Source organism: Eptesicus fuscus, chromosome 9 (genome assembly GCF_027574615.1).
Source record: "Eptesicus fuscus isolate TK198812 chromosome 9, DD_ASM_mEF_20220401, whole genome shotgun sequence".
Classification (NCBI taxonomy): domain Eukaryota; kingdom Metazoa; phylum Chordata; class Mammalia; order Chiroptera; family Vespertilionidae; genus Eptesicus; species Eptesicus fuscus.
In genome coordinates, this window is record NC_072481.1 from 30,017,877 (window position 1) to 30,039,606 (window position 21,730).

At 56.8% G+C, this 21,730-nt stretch overlaps 1 protein-coding gene across 2 annotated transcripts in view; it reads left to right on the plus strand.

Moving 5' to 3' along the window:
- Window positions 1-21,207, plus strand: part of HIVEP3 (HIVEP zinc finger 3) — a 43,508-nt gene extending 22,301 nt beyond the window's left edge. Inside the window, exons 3-6 of one of the 2 annotated variants that reach the window (XM_008151345.3) lie at window positions 4,178-4,353; window positions 10,510-10,596; window positions 15,728-16,623; window positions 20,197-21,207. In XM_008151345.3, coding sequence (XP_008149567.2) covers window positions 4,178-4,353; window positions 10,510-10,596; window positions 15,728-16,623; window positions 20,197-20,961 — 1,924 coding nt within the window. In that variant the 3' untranslated portion in view covers window positions 20,962-21,207. The remainder of the gene's footprint in view (window positions 1-4,177; window positions 4,354-10,509; window positions 10,597-15,727; window positions 16,624-20,196) is intronic. The other variant, XM_028160256.2, reaches the window with a different exon arrangement.
- Window positions 21,208-21,730: the final 523 nt, after the last annotated feature.

The following is a 21,730-nucleotide window of genomic DNA, read 5'->3' on the forward strand; positions in this document are numbered from 1 at the left end:
CACAGTTGTAACACCTCTCTGGTCCCAGGCCTCGGGGCCCACACCATCCCCCATGCTTGGCCAGAGCGGTCTCCCAAAACAGGAGTCTCACAAGTCAGACCTAACTCCTCCACAAAGACCTGCATGAAAGAATTTATTCCGCCAAGGCCAGTTCAGACCCCCGCTGGGCCTTCCTGGTCACCCACAGCACTCAGAATATTGTCTGTTCTCTCTCTCTCTCTCTCTCTCTCTCTCTCTCTCTCTCTCTCTCTCTCGGTCTTTTCAGTACCTGTCACTCACCCTTGAGACCAAGGTCAGCACACTGGTTTTGTATTTCTGACCTTGGTCCAGCCCACTGTCCAGGGTATAGAGGCTTCTCCCTCCCCTACCTGCCCTCCCCCCCCCCGAGTTGGGGCACCGCCAGCGTCTCTCTGAGTCCTTTCTCTGTGTGTGCGTCTCCACCTGGGAGGACTGTGTGATATAAGCCTGCTCTGGAGGAAGAAAGGACAGCTGCAGTCGGTGGTCTGCTTCTGAGTTGGGCTTGAGCCTAATGCAAAGCCCAAATATGGCAGAAGTCAGGGTGGCTGTGGCCAGTGTGGGAGGGACCTCATGGTGCCCACTACGGCACTGGAGTGAAGGAAAGGGGGACGCCGAGGACGTCATCATGGCTGGATGTTGGAGGGGAGGGGTGTCATGGACCCGCCGAGCAGGGCCAATGGGGGTGTCCAGGTGGCCGAACCTCCAGTGCAAAGAGGAGACCAAGCCAGTCTCCCTTCTTTCTTCTGCAGCGGGGAAGGGCGCCCACCTCACACCGCTGTGGTAGCGGGCTGGGGCCAGGAAGCCTGCTACGTGAGGGTGAAGCGCTCCACATAGGGTGCTCTTCATAAGAACAGTCATTTCTCCCCCACCCTCCTCCATGGCCTTCAGTTCCTCCCCTCGAACACAAGATAGTGCTTTGCCCTAAATCAGGGGAAGAGCTGCCTCCAACCTGAGGACTGGGCACCTGAACTGGCCGGTCAGGGACTGCAGGGGGAGAAAGGTGGTTTAGCCAGCGGTCACCAACCGGTGGTCCGCGGACCACTGATGGTCCATGAGGTCCAAAAGGTTGGCGACCGCTGGTTTAGACAACTTGAGAGGCATCGGATGCCAAAAACAGGATCCACCTGTACCCATAGACAGCGGTCCACGTGTGAATGCATGTGTGTGAGTGTGTGTGCGTTTGTGAGTATCTATATGTGGGGTGTGAGTGTGTGTGTCACTGTGTGAGGTGATTGAGTGAGTGTATGTGAGGTGAGTATGTGAGTACATGAGTGTGAGAGTGTGAGTGTGAATATATATGAGTGCATGTCAGCGTGAGTGTGTCAGTGAGTGTGAGTGAGTGTGGTACATGAGTATATGTGAGCTAGTGTGGGCCTAAGAGTGAGAATGGGGAGGTAGTATGTGTATGTGAGCATGTGTGTGTATAGATAAGGGTGGGGAGGCAGTATGTGAGCATGTGCGTGTGTGTGTGTCTGAGTGTGAGTGAGTGTGTGTGTCTGAGTGTGAGCATGGGGAGGCAGTGTATGTGAGCATGTGTGTGTATAGATAAGGGTGGGGAGGCAGTATGTGAGCATGTGCGTGTGTGTGTGTCTGAGTGTGAGCATGGGGAGGTAGTGTATGTGAGCATGTGTGTGTATAGATAAGGGTGGGGAGGCAGTATGTGAGCATGTGCATGTGTGTGTGTCTGAGTTTGAGTGAGTGTGTGTGTCTGAGAGTGAGCATGGGGAGGCAGTGTATGTGAGCATGTGTGTGTATAGATAAGGGTGGGGAGGCAGTATGTGAGCATGTGCGTGTGTGTGTGTCTGAGTGTGAGCATGGGGAGGTAGTGTATGTGAGCATGTGTGTGTATAGATAAGGGTGGGGAGGCAGTATGTGAGCATGTGCATGTGTGTGTGTCTGAGTTTGAGTGAGTGTGTGTGTCTGAGTGTGAGCATGGGGAGGCAGTGTATGTGAGCATGTGTGTGTATAGATAAGGGTGGGGAGGCAGTATGTGAGCATGTGCGTGTGTGTGTGTCTGAGTGTGAGCATGGGGAGGTAGTGTATGTGAGCATGTGTGTGTATAGATAAGGGTGGGGAGGCAGTATGTGAGCATGTGCATGTGTGTGTGTCTGAGTTTGAGTGAGTGTGTGTGTCTGAGTGTGAGCATGGGGAGGCAGTGTATGTGAGCATGTGTGTGTATAGATAAGGGTGGGGAGGCAGTATGTGAGCATGTGCGTGTGTGTGTGTCTGAGTGTGAGCATGGGGAGGTAGTGTATGTGAGCATGTGTGTGTATAGATAAGGGTGGGGAGGCAGTATGTGAGCATGTGCATGTGTGTGTGTCTGAGTTTGAGTGAGTGTGTGTGTCTGAGTGTGAGCATGGGGAGGCAGTGTATGTGAGCATGTGTGTGTATAGATAAGGGTGGGGAGGCAGTATGTGAGCATGTGCGTGTGTGTGTGTCTGAGTGTGAGCATGGGGAGGTAGTGTATGTGAGCATGTGTGTGTATAGATAAGGGTGGGGAGGCAGTATGTGAGCATGTGCATGTGTGTGTGTCTGAGTTTGAGTGAGTGTGTGTGTCTGAGTGTGAGCATGGGGAGGCAGTGTATGTGAGCATGTGTGTGTATAGATAAGGGTGGGGAGGCAGTATGTGAGCATGTGCATGTGTGTGTGTCTGAGTTTGAGTGAGTGTGTGTGTCTGAGTGTGAGCATGGGGAGGCAGTGTATGTGAGCGTGTGTGTGTCTAGGTGAGTGTGGGGAGGCGGTGTGTGAGTATGTGAGTGTGCGTGTGTGAGTGTGGGGAGGCGGTGTGTGAGTACGTGAGTGTGTGTGTGAGTGTGGGGAGGCGGTGTGTGAGTATGTGAGTGTGCGTGTGTGAGTGTGGGGAGGCGGTGTGTGAGTACGTGAGTGTGTGTGATGGTGATCACTGTGTCCTGCCTGCCAGCTCCCCGCCAGCCCCCTCTTTCAAGCCCGTCCTGTGATGTCCCCCAGGGTCAGCTGACGGCCCCTGCGGAGCAGGACAGGGCCCCAGCTGCTGTCTCTTCCTCAGTCTCCTGCCCCTCTGTGCCTGCCCTCCACGCTTGAACTTCACACCTGGTGGGCAGGGGCGTGTTGTAGGGGGCCAGTGAGGGACGCAGGCCTCTTGCTGGACCTCGAGGCGGGAGGCAGGCTCCGCAGGCTGAGAGGCCACGCCTCCCTCTGGCAGCCTCCCCCGGGACCTCCAGGCCTCATGAGTGGGAGAGCGCTCCTGGAATTACACGCCAGGATCCCCTCCCCGGCCCTTCCGCCATCACAGCCTTCCCGCCCCTCCGGTGTCTGTAGCGTTAGACAGGAAGGCATTTGGGTGAGGACGGTATGAGAGAGCCTCATGAGTTTCCTTCCAAGTAGACGTAAGCGCATTCTGATTCAGGTCCAATAGCGCTGGTGGCCCCGAGGCCCCGCAGGTGGGCCGGCCCGGTGGCTCCTGAAGGCGGTTAGCAACTCCCACCCACATGATTCCTGGAGGCCAGACTGGGGGGAGCATGCAGGGCTCCCGGTTTCCACATTGTGAGGACAGAGGAATGATGGCCGTCCCTCGTCCTCCCCTCACCGAGCGTCTGGGTGGCTTCCTGGTAGACTTAGCACCGCCGTCTGGGGGAGGTGGACGGCAGGTCAGATCCCAGTTCCATCTCTCTCTGGCTGTGGAGCCTCGGCTCTGAGGGGTTCTTCCTCGTGATTGTGGTATAATTCGGGTCAAGTGCCCAGCACAGACTGAGCGATCGGACATGGTAGCTGCTAGAGCCGTGGCTGTCACCTGATTTTTTACTCTCTTTGTATCGCTATCGCTGGTGGCCCAGAGTGGCCGTTCTTTGTGGGCAGAAGCTGGTGTCCAGCTGGCTCTGGAACAGAGGTCCCTCTGCGGACCTGTGGCCTCACCTCCCGGCAGGAAGCACCAGGGTCTGCTGGCTCTGGGAGGGGAGGCGGGGCCGCCCCCCGTCTGAGGGGCAGGGCAGGTGCAGGGGTCCATGCTGGATCCCCAGGGTGCCTTGTCCCCATCACCCCGATGTCTCCCCTGGCTCTGCGTCCTCCTCTCCCGGCGTCGGCACCGGGCTGGGTGCAGCTAGGCAGCGCGCGCATCTTCTGAGGTGGGGACCTCCTCTGCTCCTCCTTTTGTTTCTTTTACCATGACGCCTGTTGCTCATAGGTACAAATCAAACGAAGAGTATGTATATGTGCGAGGCCGCGGCCGAGGGAAATATGTTTGTGAGGAGTGTGGAATTCGCTGCAAGAAGCCCAGCATGCTGAAGAAACACATCCGCACCCACACTGACGTCCGGCCCTATGTGTGCAAGCACTGTCACTTTGCTTTTAAAACCAAAGGTAAGAGACAGTCAGCTGGGGCGCTGGCCCTGCCGCTGCAGGCAGCTCCCCTCTGGGAGCCACAGCACAGAGCTCAGGGGCCCAGACCTCTCTGCCTGGGCCTGGGGGCACCCCCACTTCCTGGGTTCCCCAATGACAGAGCAGCTGGCTCCAGACCGCCCCCCCCCCCCCCCCCCAGCCTGTCCTCTTGGATCCCACACGCCCCGCACCTGGCACTCCCCACCGCCTGGCGGCCCTCCCGCACCCTCCTGGTTTGGGTTGGCTCTCATCACCCACCCCTTCCTCTGCATGTCTCCTTAGCCCTTTATCCACCCACCTGACAAACTCCAGCATCCACACCTGTCACGGCCACGCTTGCATTTGGAAATCCATTCCACTCCGAGCCACTGAATACACTCACGGTCACTTCTCGTGCCAGACTCCGCCCCTGCCTCCACCCGCCTCAGCACTCAGACCAAACCCCTGCTCTGCCCAGCTTCTCTGCAGCTCTCGGCACAGGGCCCGGCCTCCCCCATCCAGACTGGCAGCCCTGCCATCCGGCCCGGCCACACTCCACAGCAGAGCCGCGCAGGCCCTGGCGGGCACCTGTGAAAGGAAGAAGGACTGGCTGTTGAGGGCAGGCATCCCACAGCTGTGAGGGCAGGTGGTGGTGGTGGCCGCTGCAGCCGCAGGCCCTGGTGCGGACGAGGGGGCTGAGTCCCTGACCCGCTCTCTGCTCACCGCCCCGTTGGCTGTTCCTGCGGGACAGGCAGGGACACTGCGCTTGCTCCTTGCTCCGCAGTGGCTGAGCAGGCAGTGGGGACTGGGAGAAAGGCCTGGGCCCTCGACTCCCTGGTGGCTTCAGCCTCTTGTGCTTTGCAGATTCTGGGGTCAGGGTTTGGGCACGAGGACCCCGCTTTCCCCTTCCCGCCGGCCCCACTGGAGCCACACCCTGTTCAGTGGCTGAGACTCCAGAGCAGGTCGCCCTTTGCCAGCTGTTGACCTTCCTTCTGTTGGTAAAGCTGCTCCGAGGGCTACGCAGCCTCCCTCACCTCCTCCTCCTCGTGCAGCCCTCGGGTCTCTGTGCTAGTCAGGGGCAGTTTACCACACCGCTGGTCATGGCCTCCTCTCAGCGGTGCCGTCTCTGGTCTCTAACCCATGAACCGACCCCCCTCCTCTGTCCTCTCGCCATCATCCTCAGTGGAGCTCAAACTTGCCCGCCAGCGTTCTGGTTTGGATGGAGGTGGTCCCCCTTCCTTGTCCTCACCCTCTTCTCTGTTGGTGTCTTATAAAGAGCGCTGGAAGGGGTCCCCCAGGGCAGCCAGGCTGGGAGCCCTGCCCCTGCCCCCTGTGCATCCAGCCCCGGAGCCTGCCTGGCCGGGCAGCTCCGCCAGATGCGGCTGGGTCCCCCATGCACCCTGCACTCTCTCTTCCCCTGGCCTCAGGCAGCCCGTGGGGACTTTATGGAGGGGAAAGATGGGAAGAAGTGACTGCCAATTTAAATAACAGTCTTTGACTCTGAAGGTCAAAAATCCCTTATCCAAGCACCCCCCTTGAAGGTGAAGAAAGGGGGTTCCAAAACCCGGAAGTGACTGTTAAAGCGAGAGCTGTCACCAGAGCCAGGACCTCGTGGGCATCACCCCATCCTATTCCTCCTTGTGAGCACCTCCCCCTTCTCTGGTCGGAGTGGCAACATCGGGTGACCAGTCAGGTGGCCTCAGCAGGGTCATAGCTGCTGCCCTGCTCCCAGGTGCGAGGGACCTCCCTGAGGAGCCCAGGCTCAGAGCACCTCCCAGCCCGCAGCCTGGCGGAGCTGCGCTTCGCCTTGGGGAGCTCACCCTGCCAGTGAACCTGAAGCATCTGTTCTGCCGAGCCCCCGCCAGGGCAGTCTCCCGAGGAGCCCTGGTCCCCTCCCGCGGCCTGTTCTGGGAGGAAAGGCCAGGTCTGTTTTTGCCAGGGCTGAGACAGGCCTGGGTCCCTGGCAGGAACCCCCTTTTCTGAGCAGCGCCCACACTGGAAGCCATGGAGCCTATCTGCAGCACTTCCGGGGTCCCTGGGACCCGGGGACAAAGTCCCCGAGGAGGGGGCTGGCGCCCCTCGCATGCCCTGGGGGTGGGTGTCAGTGTGCAGGCTGTGTCCCAAGTTGCTGAGAAGGCCCGACCCAGGGGGCTTTGCTCTAACCAGTGTACCAGGGACCATGCCAGCGTGCCTCGATGCTCACAGAGGCTTCCAGAAGGCAGCACCTGCCAGAGCCAAAGCAGCAAGCGGGTCCGAAATGGAGGCATCTCGGGCTCTGAGAGCGCAGGGAGGGCTGATGGGGAGTGGGTTGAAGCAGAGAACGCTCACCCTTGGCTCTCTGCACGTGGGGGAGCGAGGGGAGGGCAGGACGGAGGCTCCTGTTCCTCCCTGGGCTGTCACTCAGAAGCTCAGAAGCCACCCCTCCTCTCCCAGCTGCAGCCCCACCGGGCGGCCTCCCTCTCTCCCTCCTCCTCCGGGCGGCCTCCCTCTCTCCCTCCTCCTCCCGCTCGGGCTCGGGCCCAGCCAGGCTGTGGGAGAGCTGAGGCTGGGCCTGGTGGTCCTCAGGGCCCTCTTGTCCGTCTCTGTCTGCCTGTCCGTGTCTCCGTCTCTGTGTTAGATGTTGTGGCGGCAGCTCGGGCCCCTGGGCACTGCTGAGGGGCGCCTCAGCGGGTGGGGTGGGGAGGGCCCCCAGGATGTCCCTGTGGAGGACTGGGGGTCCCTTTCCTCTTCTCAGATGGCTCCCAGAGGCCAAGGGGGTGGCTTGCACCGATCGCCTCAGGGGACAGAGGTGACAGGGGTGGGCGGGCCTCATGGCCCACGGGCTGCAGGGGCAGAGGGAGGACGGTGGTCAAAGCCGAACCGGGCAGACGGCCGTCCCATCGGCTAACGCTCTCAGTGGAGGTTCTGCCTCTCGTCCAGACGCCACCATTTTCCATCCACCTGCCTTTCCTCCCTCATTCCAGGACTGTGGGGCTTTTTGGTGGGGTGGGGTCGGGTAGGGGTGAGGTGGGGAGGGGTGGAGGTGGGGCGGAGTGGGCGTGGCTGGGATGACTCGGAGAAGCTGAGGACTCTGCATGGCATCCACAGCTCTGCCCATGGACAGAGAAATGATGCCCAGGCTTAAAAAGACGCCTGCGGCCATTGGGTGCACCTCCGCAGTCCACAGAGGATAAAGGCCAGGAGGGCAGCCAGGGAGGCGCTGATAGCACTCAGGGCCGCCCATCCAGATTCGCTCCCACACAGTCTATCCAGGCACGGCCGCCTCGGAAGCCCTGCCTCCTCCCTGCAGGCTCCAGGGCAGGGGAGGGGAAAAGCAGGCCCCTGGGCTGTCTGGTACCTTCTCCTAAGAGCCTCTGAGCCCAGACTTAAGGGCAAAGCCATTTGCATCACCAGCGTCATTGCAGCCTCTCCCTCCTCCACGCCCAGAGTGGCACATGGTGGGGTCCCCTGGTGCTCAATACGAGTAATTGTCTTGGGCTGGGGGTGGTACAAGGGATGGAAGAAGGCCCCATGTGGTAGGTGTCTGCCCTCTGCCAGGCGCTCTCTGCTGCCACTCTACTTGCTCTCTCAGCAGCTGAGCAGCGGCCCTAAGGGGCGGGTATTACTTTAGAGTTGCAGAAACTGAGGCTCAGAAGGTTAAGAAACTTGCCCAGGAGCACACAGCTAGCAAGTGGCAGAGCCCAAACTCAAACCCAAGGCCGCCAAGCTCTTAGACCACCCGGGCTCCATGCGGCCACGTGGAGAGGCAAGGCCCCTGGAGTCCTGAGACGCGGGTCTAGACAGGGCTCTGCGCTAACTGGCAGCGTGGCCTTGGCTGGCTGGTCACTGTGCTGTTGGCAGGAGCCCTCCCGTGGCATCCCAGCAGCGGAGACAGCCAACGGCGTCATCAGCACCGAGTCCAGAGCTAGGGCACAAGCAGGAAACCTCTGGGCCCGGTGGGGGTGGGGTTACATGATCTGTGAGGTTCCTTCCAAGACTTTGCTTCTGTGATGAAAGAGCATGTCCCACACGTGGCTGTTGTGCACCGTTGTGTGCTCGGCATCTCACTCGGTTGAAAGGAGACCCAGTCCTTCCAGGCAGAACATGTACCACAAATGATGTCATAGCCAGAATGAGCAACGTCCACGGTCCTCTGTGGTCTGGGGAAGTCCGGGGCTGGGGGGCTGGGAGGGGAGGGGGCGGGAGGAGAGTGGTCCCAGAACCTCAGGAGGCAGTTTGTGTCTCCGGCCCATGGAAGACCCCAGCTGCCTTTACCACCCCTGACGTCCCATTCAGGCTCTGCCCACTCACGACAGTGACGGGAGGCCCCTGATGCTGGGGAGGGGCCGTTGGAAACCCTTTGGCCCCAGGGTTCTCTGGAAGCTCTGACTCTGCTCCCAATTTGGCAGCAGTAAAGGAGCTAGGTCTCTGCCCGGTTATAGGAGGGAAATCGGAGGTGAGAAAGGCAGTCATGAACGACGACTGAGGGGAGGAAAGAAAAGAAACAGCTCCTCTTCCTTCCCGGTTGCCCTTGACCTCCACACTTCAAGAAATCCCAGCTTGAGGTTCCCATCTCCCTCCCACAAAACCCTAAAGGCTCCTTAAAGTCCTCAGCGTGATTAAGAACCACCCTATGGTTCATCCACGGGCTCTCTCCCTAGTCACCTACCCATCCATCGTCTACCCTCCCATCTATCCATTTCTCCCATCCGCACATAAAATAGTTTGCCTTCCTATCCACATCTCCCCACTGGTTTTCTCATTCTATATGTTCCTCCCCTTCTCACATTTGTCCTCCCACCAATCCATCCTTCCATACATTTCTTTATCCTCCTGCCTGTCTGGCCTCCCATGCATGTAAATGTGCATGCATCCATTCACCCATTCATTCATGTCTGTCCTCCATCCAGGTCTCCATCCTCCCATCTGTTTATTGACCCACTTTCTATCTACTCTCTCATTTATGTGTTTCATCTAATATTTTATCCCCCATCTATCTGTCCATCTGCTTAGCTCATCATCCAGTGTCCCATCCATCTGTCCATCTTCTTCCAGTCCTTCCTTTGCTCTATATTTCCTCTTATCTGTCCATCCATCCATCCATCCATCCACCAGTCTCCCTTGTGCATCTGTTAAATATCCATTCTTCTTTCTTCCATTCATCCACCAGACTTACCAGTTGTTAAGATCAGTGAGACAGAGCACCCAACTCAGGGAACGTATGGTTTATAGCACGAAGGACCATATGGAAATGTAGCAATCCACAGAGCAGCAGTGGCATGTCACCGTTTGGAGGTGGCTTCTGGGCCCAAAGGAACATTGTGAGGCATCTGGCCTGCATCCTGCGGGGCAGGCTGGCGGTGCCCTGCCTCTGCTTCACAGAGCACTCCTGCCGCCGAGCTCTGGGGCCTGCGAAGTGCTGAGCACACGTGTATGTGCGTGTGGGGTGGGGTGGGGGGGTGAAGGTGTTCTACCTTTGTCTTAATTTCGCAGAGCAGCTGCCCCTGCTCATCAGTTGTGGGGCTGAACTGACCACTTGGGGCAGAGTTAGCCACCCCTGAGGACTCCGTGGGCATGGAGTGAGCAGGGCCTTTGCCCAGCCTTTCCTCCACTGCACTGCACAGTGACCTGGGGGAAACTGAGGCCCAGGACATTACCTCTCTAAGGCAGCCAGGGCTTGGGCCCCAGCCTCGTGGCTCCCCGTGGGCTTCCCTAAAAGTGTCCTCAACTGGAAGGGCATCCTCGTACCCAAACCACCATGTTGGTGAGCGGGAGCCCTGCTGCCGCCCAGCATGGGAGATGGCCAAGCCAACAATCTGCGTGATGAGTGTCACCAGCTCCTGGGCCCAGAGTCCAGTCGAAAGCAGGAAAAGCCTAGGCACGAGATGTCTTTGAATTTCTTTTTTGTTTGTTTTTCTTAACCAGCATCTCACTTTCTCATTATACCCTGTGTCCCCTCACAGCCCACCCCACACCCCAGTTCCTGGATGCTGCCGTGAAGGGTGGCTGTGGCGCACATCCCAGCTTGAGTACAGGCCCCTGCCCAGCCCCTGAAGCTGGCAGGGTCGCAGCCGGTCTGGGAGCCATGGCCTGCCAGCCGGGGGCTGCCTCTGCGTGCCCTGGGCCTGCCCTGACCCCTGCCCTCCAGCCAAGCCTGAGTCTGTTCTCGTTCCTTTCCAGGGAATCTGACTAAGCACATGAAGTCGAAGGCCCACAGCAAAAAGTGCCAAGAGACGGGGGTGCTGGAGGAGCTGGAAGCCGAAGAAGGTAACAAATCGCCAACTTGCCTTTCCCTCCTCTCCATCTCCCCCTCCTCCTCCTCTTCCTGTCCCCCTCGCCATCCCCATGCCCTTCCTTTCTGTCCTCCTCTTCTCTGACCCCCTCCTCTGCCTCCCCTCCTCTCTTCCAATTTTTCCAACTACTGGGAGACGGGGGTTAAATTCACAGAATGACCGCCTCCCTCCCATACACTGAGAGTCCGTGCTGTGCAGCTATAATTATCGTGCGTTATAGTCCACCACGCAGGGGGAGTGTCTTGCGCTTGAGTGTGCTCAGTGAATGTGTGTTGAATAAAATAATACATGAATAATCCCAGTCAACATTGACAGCACCCACTACATGTCAGGTCTGTTCTAAACATATGCCAGCATATCAGCAACGTATCCTAGCAAATCCTCACCTTGCCACTATAAGGTGCACTCTCCTACACGCTGATGCCCACACTCACACCTACACGCTCTGGGCAGGGGACTGACCCCTGGGCCTTTTAGAGCTGGAGTCTTCAAGAGACCCAAAGCCAGACCTGTCGCTCCCCTCCCATCCCACATGCCAGCACCACATCCGGTTGTAGTCCTTCCTCAGCAAGAGGCATAGTGTCAGAACCAGTTTCTGAGGAGACACGCAGAGGAGAAGGTGAATCTAAGGCAGTGGGTCGGCCGGGACACTGCCCAGCCTCAGCATCCAAGGAGGAGGCCACAGGGGCTTTGGCAGGTGGACAGGGTGTGTGTGTGTGTGTGTGTGTGTGTGTGTGTGTGTGTGTGTTTGTGTTGTGTGTGTGTGTGTGTGTGTGTGTGTGTGTGTGTTTGTGTTGTGTGTGTGTGTGTGTGTGTGTGTGTGTGTGTGTGTGTGTTTCTGCTTTTGTTTTTCTGATTTGGAAATGTATTTGCAGTCTTACAAATGCATTAGATCATATTTTCTTTCGGGTGAAATATCTCACCTTTATTGAATAGAATGCAATGAACTTAGGGCTGTTCCCCCAAAACAGGGAATGGGGTTATCATTACTTATCAAGAATGCATATCAGGCCATTTACAGATGTCTCACTGAGTCCTCATGACCAGTGGTGGAAACTTTTGTGGCCCATTTTAAGCTGAGGAAAGGAAAGCTCAGACAGGTAAAAGCAATGCCCAAGGGCACAAATAAATGTTGACTCTACACCACCCCAATGCCTGATGGGCTAGGTGGGAGCCTGAGCCCTCCCCGGGTGGGAATCGAGAGGTTGTGACTGGCACTATACCAGGGGTCAACTGCAGGACCCTGGGCTGGTCCCTGCCTCGCTCCCAGCCTCCTTTTCCCAGTGAGGCCAAAAAGATAGTTGTGCCCACCTTATCTGAGGATGAAATCAATGCATTCATTACGGAAATAGCATCCGAGCACCAGCCCTGTTCCAGGCCCTCTTCTAGGTGCTGGCGGTTCTGCAGTGGATAAAGCATAGTTCCTATCCTCAGCAAGCTTGCATTCTTGAAGGAGGGGAGCTGGCAATGAACATGTGTACTGGGCAGGGCCAATGAGGATGAAGCAAAAACTGTTACGTCAGGGGCTGGGAAGTGTGGGGAGGGGGTCTCTCTGTTAGGATGGTGTGGAGCCATGTGGTATCTGGGAAGGGCTCTCCCTGCAGAGGGATCAGCAGGTGCAGAGCCCCTGAGGACCAGAGTTGGGGGTGATGAGGTCAGAAAGAGCTGGGATAGTGAAGGTCAAGGGACAGACTTGGCTATTGGGTGAGGTGAGGAAGTGATGTCCTCTGACTTTCTGTGACTGGCTGTGTGCAGGGGGCGGCTGGTAGGGGGCCCGGCTGGAGGCAGTGATCCCGGCTGAGCACACATAGGCTAGGACAGGGTGGGCTGAGTGGCGGTGGGGAGAGGTGGTCGGATTCTGCATACATTCTGCAGGTAGAGACAACAGATTTTGCTAACACGTTGGAGGTGAGAGGTGTGGGGATTTGGGGAAAGAGGAGCCAAGGGTGAGTCCGAGGTTTGTAACCTAAGACACTGGAAGGATGGAGTTGCTACTTCCCAGGATAAGGGAGATTCTAGGAGGAGCATGTCTGTTGGACACTGAGTGGCGATCAGCAGGCCTAGGAACCACTGCCTCCTGGTGGCCGGGCGCCGCAGCTCCGCCCCTGGTGGTGAGGAGGTTGAGCACCAGCGCCACCGCGTGGCCACAGCCCGTGATCGCACTTCATTCCGTCTCCTCCGTGAAACATTGGCGGTGATCCCAGCAGTGACCAGTAGCTCCCTGAGGGGCACTAGGAGTGGGCCCCCAGGATAGGAGCATGCCATAGAGCCCTGCAGGAGCCCAGGTGTGAGGGCCTGCCGAACCCTGCCCTGGGCAGAGGACCCTTAGCTTCCATCACCCTGCAGCAGGTGTTGAGGGCAGGCCACCAGCCTGCTCTGGGCCTCAACCTCCTCTTCCTTGGAGAGGGTCTTAGGAGCCTTCCCTGCTGGGTATCAGAAGACCCTGTCCTGACTCTCCCTCTGTCCTAGGCTGTGAGGTGCTCGCAGTGCTGGCTGTCTGCTGAGGTCCTGGGCACCTGAGATAATCGCTAAGATTTATTAGGAACTTCCTATGTGTTAGATCCGTTTACTCCTCCCAACAGCTTCATGTGGTGGCTTTAATTACTCTTACCCCCACTTTACAGATGAGGAAACTGAACACAGAGCGAAAGTGAATTATCCAACATCATACAGCAAGGAAGAGGTGGAGCTGAGATTCAGACCCAGACCATTTTCTGCTACTTGATGCATAAAATCATTTTTGAACTGGCAGTATAATAATGCAAGAGTTATAAACCTTAGTTCTGACTTGGCCACGGGTATCCTGGGAAGCCCCTCTTGCCCTCCCCCCCCCCCCCCAGACCTGTATTTCCCCATATGTAAATGAGGGAGAGGCCCTGCCCAGGAACTTCTGGGGCTGAAGCCTGCCTCCACTAAAGTTTGGCCTGGGGCAAAACTGCAAAGTGTATTTTGCACCCCCCCTCCCTTCCACATCCCTGCTCCCTTCCACACACCCCTCCCTTCCACACCCCTTCACTTCTATATCAGGTCCCTTCCCTTCTCTCATCTTCAGCTCCCAGCTGCCAGGAGACCCCGTCCTTTGACTCCTGGGCCCTGCTTTCACCTGCCAGCCCCAGCCCACCCCCTGGTCTTTTACCTACATCTTCCTGGAGGCCACTGTCTTTCATTTCATGCATCTTATTGCTGTGTGTTGAGCTCTTTGGAAGCATGAATGCTGGGCGTCTTGGCATGGGGGGGTTCAGAAGCCTGGTTGCACCGGTGGCCTGGGTCAGCTTGTGTGTCCAGTTCTCTTGTCCGTAGTGGAATGGGTGCTGGTGTGTCTGCATGAGGTAGTGGGACTGGCGATGAGCCTGGAGATGCGTGAGCAGGACCCAAACCATCAGGAGCCTGCCAGCTGGGCCACATGTTAGTGGAGCTCTCCCTAGAGTCCTGATCGCTGCCCATTCCAGAGATGCCCAAATGAGACTGTGTCATGTTAGAGGTGACTCAGCTGGTTGGGGCTGCCCTGCCAGAAGCCAGACCAGGAGGCTGATGTTTCAGAGCTCCGCTCTCCCCCACCCCCCTCTGGGAGCAGCTCAGGTTTCTGCAAGGATAGCAGGTCCTCTGGACAGGAGCTGCTAGGATGGGGCCCTGCTCTGCAGCCCGAGGCCAGTTTAGCCAACCCCTCCACCCCCCAGGCTGGGCCTGTACCTGCCCCATGGCTTTGCACCACCAGCAGCAGCCTAGCCATGGTGGCAGGTGTGTGTTTAGACCAGTGATTCCCAGCCTTTTTTTGGCCATGCCCCACCTAAGCATCTCTAAAATCCTGATGCCCCCTGTGACATATAATTCTTATTAGTCAAAAAGTGAACTCCTATTCATGTGGAGGAAGCCTAAAAGGCCATTCACGTGGTCTAAACAAGCTCCCAAAGAACATGGCATCCATGAAAGAGAAAAATAAAAGAACAAAAGGACAGCTGAAGTACTGAGGAAGAAATCGCTAAGAAATTGTTTAAAATAATAATATGAAGCGATATGAAAAATAGCAAATAAAGTTTCAAAACATACAATAGAGAACTGTTATACATAAATATGTCACAATATATATTTATACACTGTATATGAGGTCCCTAGAACCATAAGAAATGCAAAACTTTCACTGTTAATAATTCATTCTCCAATTTCCCCCCACCCCCCCTTAGAAATTTAAGTGGCTCCACGTTGGGAACCACTGGTTTAAACTAAATGCGGCTCCATGCTGCTGGACTGGGCAGCATGGCTGCTATGTCCCAGAATCAGTGATTTCGTCTTGACTGTATTAAGAGGGACTATCATTATGTGTTAGGTGGTGCATTTACTATCAAACCCTGTGAGGTGCCCTGGCTGGTTTGGCTCAGTGAATAGAGCATCCACCTGCAGACTGAGGGATCCCAGGTTCGGTTCCAGTCAAGGACATATGCCGGGGTTGCAGGCTTGATCCCCGTAGGGGGCGTGCAGGAGGCAGTCAATCAATGATTCTCATCATTGATGTTTCTATCTCTTTCTCCCTCTCCCTTCCTCTCTGAAATCAATAAAAACATAAATACATACATACATACATACATACATACACACATAAAAAAGAAACCCTGTGAGGTGAGACTATCACACTCATTTGACAAAAGGGGAGACTGAGGCACGGCAAGGTGACAACTTGGTCATAGTGGAGCCAGCACTGAAATACTAATGAGAAAATCAAAACAACAAAAAGAGGGCTGTCTCATTTGCTGTGGTTCAGCCCCAGCCCTACTATGTATCTTACTTGGGCAAGTTACTTAATCTCCCTTACCTCGGTTTCCTCATCTGTAACACGAAGATGAGCATGTGCTGACCCCACAGGATTAGTGGGAACTAAATGAATTAATGCACATGAAGCCCTTGGAACTGGACCTGGCACAAGGTAGATACAAGGTAATTTTGTTCATTGATTACTTACAAAGTGTTCCCGTGTTTGTCATGTCCTCATCCTCTCAATGATCTTGTGCCATTGCCATGACTACCAGACTCAGTTTCCTGACGAGGACACTGGGGCTCAGAGAGGCCCAGCTGTGACCAGCTGTGACCGGGTCTCCTGTGTTCACCCGCAGGAACCAGTGACGACCCGCTCCAGGACTCGGAAGGGCAAGAGGGCTCGGAGGCTGTGGCGGAGCACCAGTTTTCAGACCTGGAGGACTCAGACTCAGATTCAGACCTGGATGAAGACGAGGATGAGGATGAGGACGAGAGCCAGGATGAGCGGTTAGGACCATCCCCGGAGGCACCCCTGCCCCGCCCGCCAGCCACGCTGCCAGCAGACTCCTCACCCATTCAGGGCCCGCAGCCCCCAGGTGTCACCTCTGGCGACCAGGCCACGTGGGGCAGCTCAGTCTCGGAAGCAGGCAGTTGCTCCAGGTCCAGCCAAAGCATCCTGTGCCTCCCCCGGCTGGGGCCGGCCCTTCCGGGCCCCGTGGAGAAGGACACCAGCTCAGCCCTGAGCTCCAAGGCCTCGTCCCCGAGAAGGCCATGGTCCCCCAGCAAGGAAGCAGGCAGCCGCTCACCACTTGCCCACAAACACCCACTAACCAAAAGCGACTCTCCCCAGCGACATTCACCGGCCCGAGAGCCACAGGCGTTGGCCCTGCGCCTGCCTGGCTCCCAGATTGGCCCTCTCCCTTGTGGGTCTCCAAGACTTGAGCTGTCTCCTCTCACCCTCCGCCCCCTGGGAAGGGAACTGCCCCCTCGAGTGCATCTGTCCCCCAAACAAGAGGGTGCCAAAGACCCAGGCCCCCCCAGAGACTTGCCCACCAGGAGCCGGTCACCAGGCCAGGCCGAGTCACCACCACGGTCAGTGCTGCCAGGGAAGTGGGCCTTGGCTGGGCCGGACAGCCCCTCAGCGGGTGAGTGCGGCCCAAGCTCGGGGCTGGCCCCGTGGGCTCTCTACAGGCCCGCGCCTCTACCTCACAAGCTTCTCGGCAGAAGCCCCGAGCCCTGCGCCTCCACATGGGTGAGTTCCTGCCCCGAGTGGCTGGGCCGCTCCTCCTTGATGGGTGGGGGCTGCAAGTTCACGCCTCCCTGAGGCACCAGGCCTGGAGCCAAATAGCTCTGCCAGCTCCATGGTCACCGATAACTCAGCAAACGTTTGTGGCACCTTCTGTGGCAGGCGCCATGCGGTGCCTGAAACCAGTGAGTGAAGCCTCAGAAGCAGCAGAGCACAGGCTTTGGAACTGGCCTTGTGCCATTCTCTCCCGCCCTCCCGGTCCCCGTCCCCGTCCCCGTGTTCTTTGAGCAGATGGCAGAGCTTACCCAGTCATCACATCTCCTCATCACTGTCACCAGCACCTCAGAGATATCACAGCCAGAACCATCCCTGTCACACCCTCAGCACCGTCACTGGCACCATCGCCCACCGTCTCAGCATCATTACACTGCAGCACACCATTACCACCACTGCGTCAGCCTGGTCAGTGTTGTCACATCATCGTCAGCACAGTCACCACTGTGGTCACCAACATCCATCCCTGCCATCACCATCACCATCCTACACCATCCCTACCACCACCATCACCATCCTACACCATCACTGTCACCACATCACCATCCTACACAATCACTGTCACCACCATCACCATCCTACACCATCACTGTCACCACATCACCACCCTACACCATCACTGTCACCACATCACCATCCTACACCATCACTGTAACCACCATCACCATCCTACACCATCACTGTCACCACCATCACCATCCTACCCCACCATCACCATCCTACACCATCATTGTCACCACCATCACCATCCTACCCCACCATCACCATTCTACCCCACCATCACCATCCTACACCATCCCTACCACCACCATCACCATCCTACACCATCACTGTCACCACATCACCACCCTACACCATTACTGTCACCACCATCACCATCCTACACCATCACTGTCACCACATCACCATCCTACACCATCACTGTCACCACATCACCATCCTACATCATCACTGTCACCACCATCACCTTCCTACATCATCACTGTCACCACATCACCTTCCTACACCATCACTGTCACCGCATCACCATCCTACACCATCACTGTCACCACATCACCATCCTACACCATCACTGTCACCACATCACCATCCTACACCATCACTGTCACCACCATCACCATCCTACCCCACCGTCACCATCCTACACCATCACTGTCACCACATCACCATCCTACACCATCACTGTCACCACATCACCATCCTACACCATCACTGTCACCACATCACCACCCTACACCATTACTGTCACCACATCACCACCCTACACCATCACTGTCACCACATCACCATCCTACCCCACCATGACCATCCTACACCATCACTGTCACCACATCACCATCCTACACCATCACTGTCACCATCACCATCCTACACCATCACTGTCACCACCATCACCATCCTACCCCACCATCACCATCCTACACCATCCCTACCACCACCATCACCATCCTACACCATCACTGTCACCACATCACCATCCTACACCATCACTGTCACCACCATCACCATCCTACACCATCACTGTCACCACATTACCATCCTACACCATCACTGTCACCACATTATCATCCTACACCATCACTGTCACCACCATCACCTTCCTACATCATCACTGTCACCACATCACCATCCTACACCATCCCTGCCACCACCATCACCATCCTACCCCACCATCACCATCCTACACCATCCCTACCACCACCATCACCATCCTACACCATCACTGTCACATTACCATCCTACACCATCACTGTCACCACCATCACCATCCTACACCATCACTGTCACCACAACACCATCCTACACCATCACTGTCACCACCATCACCATCCTACACCATCACTGTCACCACATCACCATCCTACCCCACCATCACCATCCTACACCATCACTGTCACCACATCACCATCCTACCCCACCATCACCATCCTACACCATCACTGTCACCATCACCATCACCATCACTGTCACCATCACCATCACTGTCACCACCATCACCATCCTACCCCACCATCACCATCCTACACCATCCCTACCACCACCATCACCATCCTACACCATCACTGTCACCACATCACCTTCCTACATCATCACTGTCACCACATCACCATCCTTCACCATCACTATCACCACATCACCATCCTACACCATCACTGTCACCACCATCACCATCCTACACCGTCACTGTCACCACATTACCATCCTACACCATCACTGTCACCACCATCACCTTCCTACATCATCACTGTCACCACATCACCATCCTACACCATCCCTGCCACCACCATCACCATCCTACCCCACCATCACCATCCTACACCATCCCTACCACCACCATCACCATCCTACACCATCACTGTCACCACATCACCATCCTACACCATCACTGTCACCACCATCAACTTCCTACATCATCACTGTCACCACATTACCATCCTACACCATCACTGTCACCACATTACCATCCTACACCATCACTGTCACCACATCACCTTCCTACACCATCACTGTCACCACATCACCATCCTACACCATCACTGTCACCACATCACCATCCTACACCATCCCTACCACCACCATCACCATCCTACACCATCACTGTCACCACATCACCATCCTACACCATCACTGTCACCACATCACCATCCTACACCATCACTGTCACCACCATCAACTTCCTACACCATCACTGTCACCACCATCACCATCCTACACCATCACTGTCACCACATCACCTTCCTACATCATCACTGTCACCACATCACCATCCTTCACCATCACTATCACCACATCACCATCCTACACCATCCCTGTCACCACCATCACCATCCTACACCATCACTGTCACCACATTACCATCCTACACCATCACTATCACCACATCACCATCCTACACCATCGTTATCATCAATGCTGCCCTGATCCCCAGCACTGACAACACCTTCCTTGTTAACCTGCCTTTACCTTCCAGCATCTTTTCTGTCACGATATTGTCATAACCCAACACCACTCTCTACCACCAGCAGCATCAACACCATCACTCAGAGATTCCCGCTTCTAGAGGAGCATGATGTAGGAGTTTCTCCTTGGTTTTTAATTTTGGGGTCATGTTAAAATTCCTCGTGGTGGGTGAAGGTCAAGAGCCTTAAGTGGGAACTCATGTCCAGGGTAAAGTTGGGTCAAGACTATTTTAGGAACAGAAGGTTCAGCAGAACCAAGAGTGAGGACCAAGCACAAGGGGTCAGTAGCACCCCGTCTCGAGCACCCATTTCCCCTACAGACAAGCATGCTGGCCAGAGGCATGACGGGCGAGAGCCTGAGCATGCTCCTGGTCAGTGTTGTCTGGGGACAGCACTGAGGGCCCAGCACAGGCCATGTCGTGGGCAGGGCTGGAGCGGTTCAGGCCCCAGCTCAGTGGGGGCTTTCTCTGTGATCTCAGGCATGCCCCCGCCTCTTCTAGGCCTTGGGGTGTCCATGTGCCTAGCGTGTAACCTGGCCTTACCTTGTCCTGTTTTCTCACCCCAGCAGAAGGCTGAGTCCCGAAGTCCCTCCTGCTCACCTGGCCCTGCTCATCCGGTCTCCTCCCGACCCTTCTCCGCCCCCCACGACTTCCACAGCCACATGCCGGCCCGGACAGAGAACATCTTCAGCCACCTCCCTCTGCACTCACAGCACTTGGCCCGCACCCCGTGCCCCCTGATTCCCATCGGTGGGATCCAGATGGTGCAGGCCCGGCCCGGGGCCCACCCCACCCTCCTGCCAGGGCCCACCAAGGCCTGGGTCAGTGGCTTCTCCTGGGGTGGCAGCGACCTGACGGGGGCCCGGGAGGCCCAGGAGCGAGGCCGCTGGAGTCCTACTGAGAGCTCCTCAGCCTCCGTGTCCCCGGTGGCCAAGGTCTCCAAGTTCACACTGTCCTCGGAGCTGGAGGGCAGGGACTGCCCCAAGGAAACAGAGAGGACGAGCGGAGGCCCGGGCAGACCTCCCGACTGGGAGTCCCGCGTGGCTGTGTCTGCAGAGTCCGCGCCCACGCACAGCCCCCGCCCCCCGCCCGAGGCCTCGCCCCGGCCCCCCCAGCACACGCTGGCCAACCCCCCGGCCTCTGCCCCTTCGCCACTGGACTGCAGCGGCTCCGTGGGCTGCCTGGCAGAGGCCTCCACCCGCTTCCCAGCCCGGAGGAGGAACTTCTCTGGGGAACCCAGGACCAGTCAGGGCTCCCCCGAGCCCTCAGGAAGTGGGGGCCCCAGGGCACCTCCACACCAGCCCGCCGACAGGGGTCCTCCGAGCACTTAGCCTCTCTCCGACAGCTTCAGCATCTGGCCTCCGGTTGGGCAACAGACGCTTCCAGCAGCTTCCTCGAATCATCTTGCTCACCTGGGCTCCCGCCCCCATCTGTCCGTGTGTCCACGCAGCTCCTGCTCAGCCCCCTCGGTTGTATCTTCCCACGTGTGCAGTGACCTGTGCCTTTTTCTATTCCTTTTGTTGCTTGAAAAGAAACAAACAAAACATACACACACATAAACAACGCGAGGAGTCTGAGGCTGTGAATACTTTGTGCTTTTTTGAGAAAGGGTGTAGGTGGGGCCTCACCCTCCGCCGATGGGGTCAGCAGCCACCCCCCCAAGGCTGGCAAGAGGCGGCCATTTGCTGAGGTAAAGGGGATGCACTGAGGGAAGAAAAAAAAAAAAACTTTAAAAAATATATAATTAAATGTAAAAGCAAGCACTCCTATGTACAGATGTGTATGTCCTATTTATTGCCACTTTACCCCACCCCAGCCAGTGGCCCCAGGCCGCGGGGCACAGACACAGGCAGGGAGACCCCAAGCAGCCTCCACGGCCAAGCCCAGAAAACACCCACTTTCTTGTCCTAGGATTTCAACACAAAATAATCGCAGGTAGAAGGTAGGAAGGAGCTGGCTGGTTCCCCCAGGGCTCCCCCGAGCCCTCAGGAAGTGGGGGCCCCGGGGCACCTCCACACCAGCCCGCCGACAGGGGTCCTCTGAGCACTTAGCCTCTCTCCGACAGCTTCAGCATCTGGCCTCCGGTTGGGCAACAGACGC